This window comes from Caloenas nicobarica, chromosome Z, assembly GCF_036013445.1.
Source record: "Caloenas nicobarica isolate bCalNic1 chromosome Z, bCalNic1.hap1, whole genome shotgun sequence".
Taxonomy (NCBI): domain Eukaryota; kingdom Metazoa; phylum Chordata; class Aves; order Columbiformes; family Columbidae; genus Caloenas; species Caloenas nicobarica.
Genome location: NC_088284.1, coordinates 84,086,864 through 84,098,971, shown reverse-complemented (window position 1 = coordinate 84,098,971; position 12,108 = coordinate 84,086,864). Strand labels below are relative to the sequence as shown.

The window sequence follows — 12,108 nt, the reverse complement described above, 5'->3', positions numbered from 1 at the left end:
CCCTTGATATTTATTTTTTCAGTTGACTCAGTTAGAGACTACTATAATCCCAGGCTAAGGAAAATCTCCACCAGCATTTAACAGAATAATTTAAGATGTGTAAAGGATATAAAATTAAAATATAAACACAAGTTTAGCACCTATAGCAGTAAGACTACCAGCTACAGTGCTTTGCAACAGCCAGCTAGATGGGCATTTGCAGAACTTGATCACATATTCCAGCAAAAATTGAGAATTTTTGAGGGACAGCTTTAATATGTTTTAGCTGATGAAGATTGCAACAGAGATTTTTTTAACAGGGTTGTATACATTTAACATGACAGAGACTTAAGAGAAAAATACTATACAAACAAAAGAACAGTATAGAATATTTAGGCAGACAGAAAACATGCCTGTCCCTTTGCAATTCACTTCTAGCTGCCTGTCTTCAAGCCCAGACCTGGTTTGCACATGCTCATCTCTGTGAGCTCTGCAATAACCAGCAGAATTACCACTGAGGCTTAGAGCCCAGATGTATAAATACGCAAGAATTCTGGCATGAGTTTAAGTATTAATAATAAAAAAAATATTTATGGAAACTTCTTACAGAATGTGATATGTATTATTCACAGGTTGTGATGTGTTCGTGAATGGTTTGTAGCTCCCTCTATTTTACAGCAGAGCTAAATGTCTAGTGCATTATGACAGCATTTCATGTTACAAAACAGAAAGATTTTGGGAAAATTTTGGTGAATATGGACGCAGCCATGCCCAAGGAAAGAACCTTCTTGTTGATGGGAATCTCAACAGAGCATGTTGAAGTAGACTTGTGTTTGTGTGTGCATGCTCAGACATGTAACACAACAGCAGCTTAAGAGGTCAATATCACATAGCAAAAAAAAACCCACAGATTTTTTTTTTCTAGTGAAAACAATAGAATAAAAAAAGCAGTTGCATTTTGGAAAACAAAACAAAAAGAAAATATAGTAATTATCTTGTATGATTCCCTTACCCTTTTCGTACTTAACCCAACTCTCCGTGTTTCCATTTCTGCAGGTGGGGGAAAACCTAGCAAAACCTTTATGAAAACAGCCACACAGATATGCAAACATTTTTTTTTCCTCATTTTTTTGTTTAACTATAGGGGAAATGAATTTTATGGAGAGGTGGTGCCACTGTAAGAGCTTCTCAGGTGTGTGTGGCTGCAATTGCAGCAGCTTGTGGAGGTCTGTGTTTTCCACCACTGCCCTGTGCCACAACCGTGTGTCTCTGTTAATCATGTCACAAAGGATTTTACCAAAGTTTATGAAGTTCTGGTGTGGATGGACACCACTTTCCCCAGGCAAGAGCCAGCCAAGGGTAAATCAATAAGTGAAAAACACAGAATGCACCAACCAACATCTCACAACACACAATTTCTGTTACTGTTCTGCAGTTTCCTTGTGCCCTCACATATTAGATTTAAAACCCTCAAAAGCCCATTCTTGAAGGTGGATGTCACACTTTAAAACACAGAGGAGAAAGATGCATTTCCAGAGGTCTTGTTGCAATTACTTTCATTTTACACCAGCACAGTATAGCCTGTTCTGTGCTGGGAAAATCCTCCAGACCTCCCTGACTACAAAGGGTTATTTGCCCAAAGCATCACTGAGACAGAGCATCTGGACCTTCATCCAGGTTAAGCTAATTAAAACAATTATCCCTTTTAGGGAAACTTTCATGCAAAAATTGCAGAGAAAATTCTGCAGATGATGAACCACACCACAGTTCAGATTCAGGAATAACCTTAGTTCCAGGCTCCAACTATGAAATTTATGTAGTGGCTGTTCCTCATCATGCTTCCTGCTCTTGGCGCATTCCACTTCCCAAGACAGCTATTGACAAAAGGAAACAGTAACTGCATAGCTAAGGTTATTATAATATGGCCTTATTAATTGTAATTGTCCTCCTATCACTATTCCTCTCAGGACTTATTAGAAAAAGGCTTCATTCTTTCCTTGCACATCTCCCTTATACACATTTCATAATATATTCATGCCATTAGTAAAAGCTACTTCTCAAGCATGAACACTGAAAATAAAGCCCTCAGAGGCAACGAAGACATGATTTTCCTACACGATCACACGGCCCCTCAAGAGGACAATACTTGCTTTGTTAAAAATAATTTATGAATGCCTTTATGGAACGGCAGTGAAATCAGCTGTGCCTCTGCAATGCCCACACTCTTTCTAAAAGCCGCTGGTAAATGTCCCCATGTCCACCAAGCCCAGCACTTGGTCTGGGGCAGCAACAACAGCAAAGGTTCCTCTGAAGTTTACAATCACTCAGGTCCACAGCAGAACAGATTTTTCAGGTCTGCTCTGCATAAGCTACTGAACTTTGCATAGAAGGAAGCAGCTTCTTCAGAAATCGAGGGAATTCAGACCACAAGCCCAGACTGTCACTTTTGTTTTTCACTCGGGGCTTTCCAAAACAGCTTTAACTGGTTGAGCTGACCCAGAAACAAAATTCATGAAGGCTAGCATTGTCTGGTGTTGTCCTCTCATAAAGTAATTTAATAATGTTTGTAGAAAGCAAAAATAAGGAGCACAGTAGGGAAAATAATTTACCAGGATGTGATCACTTGTTTTAAATGGCCAATCTGAGACAGCCAAGCTTAAAAATGTGAAAGGGCGACATATTAAAAAAGTGAAAAGTTGCAAGCTATGGTTTTGTACAGAAGCAGTAATATGACCTGATTTCTACTAGTAAGAAGTAAAATTTAAAAGTGGATCAGATTCCTTTACCTTGAGACATGTGAATGGCTGGCCAGACTGGCCAGCAAAGGGAGCACGAGGATCCAGGTAACAACACCATGGGTAAGACCATGGAGACGAGAAAGCTCATGGGGTTCACAAAACTGCTACAGGTGGTGTAATAAAAAAAGCAGACAGAAAGACGTGAGAAGAGACAAGGAAAGAGATTGCTGAAAGAAAGAATGTAAAAAAAAAAAAATAAATAAAAAAATTGCAGTTAATATATTTGAGCACTATGGAGTCCCAGAGCAGGTACCAAGACGGCGCAGCATCCACCGCTCTGCAGGTGCCAAATCCAGCACTGGGCACTCTCCAAACCTCCTTCTGAAACTTTTATGCTGCTGGGAACAGAATGATGTCAGCGACTCTCTAGAAACTAGGCAGTTTTTGTAAACTATGAGGAAATTTTAAAAATTCTGGAAGTACTGTTCCCTTGGGAAAGAAAAACAAACAAACAAACAAAAAAACAACCAGTAGCTCACAGAAGAAAAAGTTTAAAAGGTCAGCAAGACACCCCAGCCCAGAATCAAAACACACTTGTATCCTTATAGCACAGCTCCAAGCAAGAGAGCAAAGCACAAGAGAGGTGATGTGGGTAGGGGACACTCACAGTGAGGTTTTCATTCTGCCATTTCTTTTCCAGCATCATAATGAAGTGAATTAAAATACACATTACAGCTCCGATGCTAGGTTTCATTCTGAAGTTGAGGAAGATTCACTTGTCATCAGATATTACAAGTTTTGCCCGCACTTTTTCCACAGTTTTTGCTTGTACATGTGCAGAAGCACAACAAAATTCAGTACAAAGTGGCTGAAGCTGCAAACTACAAGCAAGCCAATAAAACAGCAATTCAGTCCCGAAGACTGTCAAATCTTGTATGGAGTGCTAAATAATGCAAACTTTTCCAAAGCAAATCTTAAAATTCATCTTGCAAATTACTCCTCGTAAGTTACTAGCTCCCATACTGAAGCCTACCCTCCCAAATATTAGCAAAACTGAGCCATGTTAGTTCAACGTGCTTTATGAGAGCACAACCCAAGCATGCATTAGCAACTGATCAGCTATTAAAACCACAATATTCAGCATGGCTGTTAGCACACATGTAGGTTTTCCCTAGTTCTTTATGTCTCCTCTCATCCTGGGTCTGCATTTTTTGTCAAAACCTCTTGCAGCAACGTGAACCAAGGTGATGGGTCCACTTGTGTATCTGTCCCCTGCACATGGGAGGTATCACCACGCAGCTTTGCAGCTCAGGACACGGCGGGCCGTAGTGATACACCCAGTGATGGCCACACAGAGATCAACGTGGGTTTGGAAAGAGTGACATTTTGCCCACAGATTTTGAAAATTATGCTCTACCGCTATCTCTACAACCCCGTGTCATCTGCGTTAATGATAACATCCTCCTCAAACTCAGCAAGTCCATCCTGCACCCAGCCACTCCGTGGGAAAGAGCTTCTCACACCATGCTGCTCCAGTTTTACTTTTACCAAGAATCCTTGTGTGCTATCCCTGCAGCTTGGCAGCCACATTTGGTCACCCCAAATATGAAATACCACACTCCCGTGGCAGTGTTGTTTCACCAGCCACGTGCCCAGCGGGATGATGCCACCATGGTCCAGATCTTTCATGCTGCTCCAACCCATCAGTGCACAAGCACTTCGGCGGCTGCTGAAAAACCCCACTGCAGCCCTTTGAAAGAGGCATAGCACATCATAAGAGGCCAAATATCATAATATCATCCGGAAGAGTTCATCTCTAAGACACTCTTGCTGTTGACTCCTTCTGCAGGCTCAAAAAGTTCATCAGTGACCTGGGCTGACAAAGACACATGCAGCAGCAGACAGAAACATGAGCAAACTCACTCTGTTACCACAAAATATCTCATGAAAGGGTCCCCCCAGGCACTGAGGAGCTCTGCTTGTTAAAGTCACATCCACACTGCTTTTCCAGACTGATAGATGTAGAGGACAAAGAGCAGTTGGACATTCTTGAGTTTGGGGAGTCACAGCTTTGAGTCGCTGGGTTTATGTCTAAGACTAGCTTACCTTAATTGCATGGACTTAATCTAGAAGAGATAAAAATCTCAGGTAAAGTGCAAATCCGCCTTTACAGTATGCTCAGATGATAGAGGTGGAAATAACAAGAGGCCCACCATATCACCAGCTCCATGTCTGAGTAACGTGCAACAAGAACATTTTTCCATGAAGAGTATGACTTGAGGCAACATCAGTCAGCATTTAGAATTGTCCTATACCATCTCCCCCAACTACCAGAGGAACACTCCTGAAATGACCACCATGACGTGGCAAACCTCAAGCATCCAGACTTTGGAAAACAATCCTGTTCTGCCAAACCCTAGCAAGGAGAGAGCTTTACTCAGAGCAAATAATCTCTTGCAGAACCCAGTCCACCTACCTGAGGGGTCTTCTACTAAGAGAAAAATGCCAGTTGTTCTTCACCATTACCAGTAATAAATCTCTTGCCAGCTTTAGCTGAGAAAGGAAAATCAAGAGACCTCAGAAAGGTAACGCTCCAGATAATAAGCTAGCTTTTGAAGGGCAAAAATGATAAGTTCTGCAGAACTGAAGAGCCTTGTTTTGCAGAAGAGCAAATGCAAATAAAACAACATAAAAACACATGAACTGTGTCTCCAATCTAGGTCCTTTCTTCACCCTTCTCCAGCCATCCCTGCCTAAATTGTCACCTCCCTTACCAACCCCCAGTCCTCTGGGACGCCCTTTGAAGTCCTACATCCCCCATTTGTATTCATGAGCTTTTGCTCATTGCTGCACCAGTGACTCCAGCAAACCACACGTGCAGGTCTCATGTGGCTTCAAAGATTAAAACCAGGATCCCCCAGTCCATCTGAACCGGCATTCGCAAGCACAGTTAACGAAAAGGCTTGAGAAATAGAGAACAGGACCATTCACTTTTAATATGACAAACTCCTGATTACGTATTTCTGGAACTGCCAGGATTCCTGCGGATTCCAAAAAAAGGCTTTCCTTACAGGACTGCAAAAATCAGTCTAAGGATAGAATTATGGAGCTGAAACTGATTATTGTTTTAATTTCCAAAAGCTGCTAAGCTTAATTTTTTTAAGGCTGCTAAGTAGTCACTAAATATGTTTTAATTTAGATTACCAGTATCATTTCCTACCTAATCATTGATCTGCTCATACTCACAACTAAGTTATCTCACTTACTAACAAACCTGGCAACCTGGAAAAGTGCCAAAATCCCTTTTGTTTACCTTCAAATTAAGTAAATAATGTTAAGGTTTAAGTCTTCATTATTAAAAAAAAAAAGATTAAAATGACTTAATATACTATATTTTGCAAAATATCAGATTTTATAATCTGTTGTTTTTCAAAGCTGGAAAGTTTTTCATTTTTACAGAAAAAAAAAGGTTAAGCTTTGTTTTATTGTTGATAAATACTTGAAGAGAGTGCTTATGATGCAGTGTCACATAAAAGGAGTCCTTGTTTACCTCTGGATTATCTTCAGCGAAGTTTTCACTCAACAGCATAACTGAAAATATCACCTTCCTACAGGGGGGGTAAGCAGTGGCTTGTTAACGAGAAACTTTCTGCTGCACCTTCGAAACTTTGCAGTATTTGCCTTGCTTACATTTTATATGTTTTCACTATTTTCAACGATGGCAATATGAATAAAATCCCGCAAGAAGGAAAATAATTTAAAATTTAAATTTAAAATTTGCATTTGATGAGGACAGCTAACACTGTTAAGTCTGGTTAAAAAGACGGAGGCTGATCTCTTACCCAGACAGGACAGTCGCGCACCACCAGCCTGACATTTCCAAACACACAGGCTTGATACTCGGTAAAAACCGGGTTTCCGAGGTGACCGGCCGACAGGCTGCTGTCGATCTGGGAAATGAGGGCACTCCTCCTGAGATAGCTCCAGATCAGGCTCGGCTGCTGACTGTTCTCAGAAAACACGTCACTTTCATTCCCGAAGGCTACGATATTAACCGACCTAATTTAAAAAAAAAAAAAAAATAGTAAAAACGAAGCTGTGTTTACAAAGATGAAAGGCAGGGATAAGCGGAAAAAAAAATTAAAATCCCCTTAAATCAAAACTAACATATTAATGCTTCTGAATCCTCTTCCCCCTCTAAATTTTAACACTCCCCCCCACCCATAATCAACAGCAAAACACATACATGATCTCAAATCCAACAGCAGGGTGAGAGCAAAGTGGAAAAGAAACCTGGAAACGCCGCCTGCATTACAAACCCGCGGCCGGGCGGGCGGTCCGTCCGTCCGTCTGTCCGCGTCCGCGCTCAGCCCCGCTGGTCCCCGACACCCCCGGGCGTCTCGGCGCGTCCCCTCCCTGCGGAGAGTCGGGGTGACCCGGTGCCGGTACCAGTACCACCAGTCCCAGTGGCACCAGCTCCAGCAGCGATACCGGTACAGACAGTACCAGCGGTAGCAGTAGCAGCAGTTCCCGCAGTACCAGCGGTACCAGTAGACGCAGCACCAGAGGTACCAGTAGCAGCAGTTCCAGCAGTACCAGTGGTACCAGCAGCAGCAGTTCCAGCACCAGCAGCGGTTCCAGTAGCAGTGGTAGCAGCAGCAGCAATACCAGTACCAGCAGTAGCAGCAGGACCAGCAGCACCAGTAGGACCAGCAGCAGCAGCTGTACCAGTACCAGCAGTAGCAGCAGGACCAGCAGCACCAGTAGGACCAGCAGCAGCAGCTGTACCAGTACCAGCAGTAGCAGCAGGAGCAGTAGCAGTGGTAGCAGTGGTACCAGTACGAGAAGTAGCAGTGGTACCAATACTAGCAGGAGCAGCAGGAGCAGTGGTACCAGTACCAGCAATTCCAGCAGAAGCAGTACCAGCAGTAGCAGCAGTACCAGTACCAGCAATAGTAGCAGGAGCAGTGGTAGCAGTACCAGCAGCACCAGCAGTAGCAGTACCAGCAATTCCAGCAGCAGCAACACCAGTACCAGCAGCACCAGCAGCAGTACCAGGAATACCAGCAGCAGCAGGGGTACCAGAACCAGCAATTCCAGCAGCACCAGTACTAGCAATTCCAGCAGCAGCAGTGGTACCAGTACCAGCCCAGGCACTGGTGTCCACGTTACTCAGCAGCTGCTGGTGAACCGGAGGCACCCGGGGATGCAGCGGCTGCTCGGTCACAGCCATGGCATCCTGACGTCAGCCGGGGAGCGGAGCACAAGCCATGGGCAGAGCCACCGGCTGACGTGTCTGCGGAGCCAACGCGCTGCAGCCAGCTCAGCAAAGGAGACAAAGGCCTCCTGAAGCCTGCGGGAGCGTTCGCAGGGCATCCTGCGGAAAATAACACCAGCATCGCGGTGCCGGGGCGCTGCCAGCCCATCTGCACCAAGGGCTGTCACAGCTGGAGGAAAGCAGCACACCAAACCTCTGTTAAAGTTTTGGGGTTTTTTTTTTCTTTTTTAGGTAAATAGTATCTATTCTTTCAACATTAGGCTGACAATTTCTCAAATGCCTGTGTAGATTTTTTTAGCATTCATGTGCTGTTTAAAGCGTTGTTTTAAAAAAGGACTCTCTCTAATTGCAATAAAATAAACACAAATACCTGGAACTAAATCCATTCTAAAATGGCGTGTTATCTGTCAGGTACCACTACACGCATTAGAGGAAAAAGAGGGAAACAAACAAACCAACAAACAAACAAAAACCCCCAACAAACAAAAACCCCCAAACCAAACAAACAAACAAAAAAAACCCCAATCCACAAACACACAACACCAAACAAACACACACCACCGAGTAAAAATATTTTAGGCACATTTCATTATAAATAAACACCTTCTATTATGTGGACACATGCCACTGTTAATCCCATGGGCAAGAAATCATTCAGGACAGGTCTTGATGTGATTATCAACAGAATAATTAACAGACCTTTGCCTGCAATGTTCCACGCTCTGAGAAGAAGGTACCATTCCACCATTGGTGAATTTGGGAGATGACAACTGACATCACTGCCAAAGTTTTATACCAATTTTTTGCTGATTGGCCGGGACATTTTTAAAGGTCATAAGCATTACTGTCTGTTGTATGCTAATGAAGTCATGTATTAGTTTTTATATTTTTATTACGAAATCTATGAGCTTTATTAAAACCAAAACTAAACCAAAACAATAACCAACAAACAAAACACTGCACACATACAAAACCCAAGAAAAACACGAACAAAACCAAACATAAAACAAATAAAAAGAAAATTTACCAAACTTTTTGTTTGCCTGTGTTTTATCACATTCCCATTTCTTCTGCTTTTCAATCTCACTTTGCTTAGAAAGGTGAAAGACAAATGACAGATGGGAATTTTGGTTTTGTTTTCCCTCCAAAAAAGAAGGTTTGAATCCATGTTTCTCAGGTGAATTAAAAAAAAAAATAAATCAAAGGAAGATACTGTTTTTTCCCCCAGATTCTCCTCAGACCATGGTGTATCATGCCCCGCATCTCAATCTTCAGTAGCATCCAAACAGTCCCTATATGAAGTTCATTTTGTGAAAGCCAACATAGTCAGAGACATCACACTCTTTCCTCCACAACTATTACTATACTTTTTAAAGGGCACTGAATATCTCCCGGAATCCCTAAATTTGAACTTGTCATGGCCTAGATGTTGAAAATGAGAAAACATTTGAGAGAAATGTTCTGTACAACACTAGTGAACAAAACCTAGCATAGCTAAGTGCGTACACACACAAATATATATACATGCATATATTTAGACATATTTATACATCCATACCCACAGACACCTGCAAATAAGCACACACATAGAATTGTAATACCAGGAAAAAATGGACTGGTAAATAAGGCAGTCCTAGTGAGAAGTGACCCAATTAACACAAACAAACTCCAATTAGCACAGATTAGTCGTTGCTGCAGACCTAGCCCTGCCGAAGGGCACAAAGGGCAGAGGAACCAACAGAAGCGGAGTGTCAAAGAAAACACTTGTTCTCCTCTCACTCCTTTCAACCATCTGGGAGGCTAATTAGGACTGCACGTAGTTTTAATTCTGCAGAATTATGCAGATGGTGGATGTGGGATGCATCTCACCTGGTGAACAGCACTTAAAGCTTACAGACTCACATACCGTACTCTTTTAGTAAAACTTCAGCAATCAGAAGATGTAAAACAGCATTTAAAATGCAAGCATTAACATTGGATGGAAACGCTGCCTGTTGTTCTGTGAAAGTAGGTCCATTGCCCCATTTTTGCCTGCATTGCTGAGAGACTGCGGAATACTTTTCAAACAAATAAACAAACAAACAAAAAAAGCAAATCAGTTCACTTTTGCAGGGTAATAAATATCGTGAACTCAGAAGGTTCTTTCGTGCTGCTACTTCAGATGCATTTTGCAAGTTACATAGGCACTGCAAGGGAAAGCCATAAAAGATTGTTTAACAGAGAGAAGAGGATTATAGAGGATTGTTTGACTGTTCCCTGTTTGGCAATCTGGAAGCTGAATATCCTATGACCAGCAAACATTGCAGCCAGCAGGCATTTGCCATTGCTGCCCACATACAAAGACAAAACTGCAGAAAAAGAAGTCTTTGACAGGGCTCAGAAAACAATGGCTTGCTTGAGCTTGTGCATTTTACACTGGAACATTATTATTTTGTTTCAAATTATTTCTGTTGAAGCTTTCCAGCGAGTATCTCAGACAAAGCAATGAAAACAAATATGCAGTTTTTGCTGACAGCAGGGTAATAATATTTTCCACAGCGAGAAGATAACTGCAGCCAAGCCAAGGAGGAGGATTTTTTCCTTTCCAAGCTTTAGCCTTCCTCGCACTGATTCACACATGACTAACTGGCCCATATTTTCAGGACAGTGAGGGGGTTTAATGCACTTGGACTGAGAAGTTGTTGCCAAGCCCAGTTGTTAGCTGAGCCTGCACAGGGCTGCTGTTGATGTTCTGAGCAGCCTCAGGTACAAGAGAAACTGCATTATTCTAGGAGAGGCAAACTTTTTATTTCAAATATATGTTTTGGCAAATAGAGGCAATGTTGCAAAATATAACCTATGATAGGCTTGACTTTATTGGTGCTCATCCACGCTACAGAGATTGCTGCTGCAGGATCCACCAGCCAAGACCTCCTGCATGGACAAAGCCTGAGCAAACAGAAGGAGTTTTTCTGTTGTTATCGCCACATCCAAACCAACAAAAGCTGCCTGTGTGTGGGAAAGCAAGGAATGAATGGCCAGAGAGTGCTAAGGACCACTAATATTTTTCAGTACAACTATGCCAGAAAAAATGGTGTGGGGTTGGTCGGGCTTGGGAGCACGGGTTTGTTTATATTCCCCTGTGTGAATACTCAAGCGAACTTCAGAGATGGCCCAGGTGCTCCTGGCCAGAGGTCACTGTCCCTCCAGCCCAACAGATTTCACTGTTGACTGTTTTCCAGAGTTCACTGGTGGAGAAATCAAGGAATATCAGCACACATCCCAAAGATTTCGTACCAAGTTGTGGGATTGCATCCTTGGAGGCATTGAAGGTTTCACTGGAAGAGTCCTTGTGCAATCTGAGCTCATTAGACAGCCTTGGAGTAGAAGCTGGGTTAGATGTCCTCAAGAGGTCCCTTCCGACCTGAATTGTTCCTGGAGAGTGACCGCTAAGCCCTGTCCTTCACTTCCTCTTCTTACACCAGCTTTCAACCCAAAAAACAACCTCTCGTCCAACCTCAGTTTCTTTACAAAGTTTAATAAGCTTTGCAAAAAGCTTCTCAAAGGCTCTTTGAAAATGCAAGAGGATTATTATGCCCACACGACTGCCTTTATCGGCATACTTACCACCCTTCCTCCAAATGCCAGCAATGCCGGACTTCACTGGAGCCTCTCCAACGCCTTCCCAACAGACCGTGTTCACCCACGTGTCCCTCGGTCTCATTCTCCACCGCAGACTGTATCATCTCACCAGCAACTGCAGACGGGCCCGTTGCTCCAGCATTCCCCAGATCCCGATAAACCGTTTTTTGAATGTACTGGCAGCCTCTGATGGCACCTCCAACAACACACAGACCCCAGACCCAGTTTTGTGGTTTCTTACCTGAGTGCCTGAGGAACGCTCTCATAAATGTTGTCTACTCCTGGCCACTTATTAACATCTTCTTTAACTATTTTTTTCAGTGAAACAGAGCTGTGAAAGCAACTACTGAGTAGTGTAAAGCTGCTAACACGTGAGGCTGAGCTGCGGACTACCAGAATCCATCTCTGCTGCTGCAGGAGCCCAGTGGAAGGTCTCTCCTCCAAGCTTGCTGCCTTTGGTGGTGAGGGAACAAGCTCCCGAACTGCAGCCAT

The 12,108-nt window shown here is 43.0% G+C and overlaps 1 protein-coding gene across 1 annotated transcript in view; it reads right to left on the bottom strand.

The window, feature by feature from the left end:
• RHOBTB3 (Rho related BTB domain containing 3) overlaps positions 1–12,108 on the bottom strand; it is a 35,713-nt gene extending 23,605 nt beyond the window's left edge. The window contains exons 1-5 of the mRNA XM_065656971.1: positions 11,858–12,108; positions 9,554–9,563; positions 7,722–7,828; positions 7,011–7,133; positions 6,560–6,776 (exon numbers count right to left, since the gene is read on the bottom strand). Coding sequence (XP_065513043.1) covers positions 6,560–6,776; positions 7,011–7,133; positions 7,722–7,828; positions 9,554–9,563; positions 11,858–12,108 — 708 coding nt within the window. The remainder of the gene's footprint in view (positions 1–6,559; positions 6,777–7,010; positions 7,134–7,721; positions 7,829–9,553; positions 9,564–11,857) is intronic.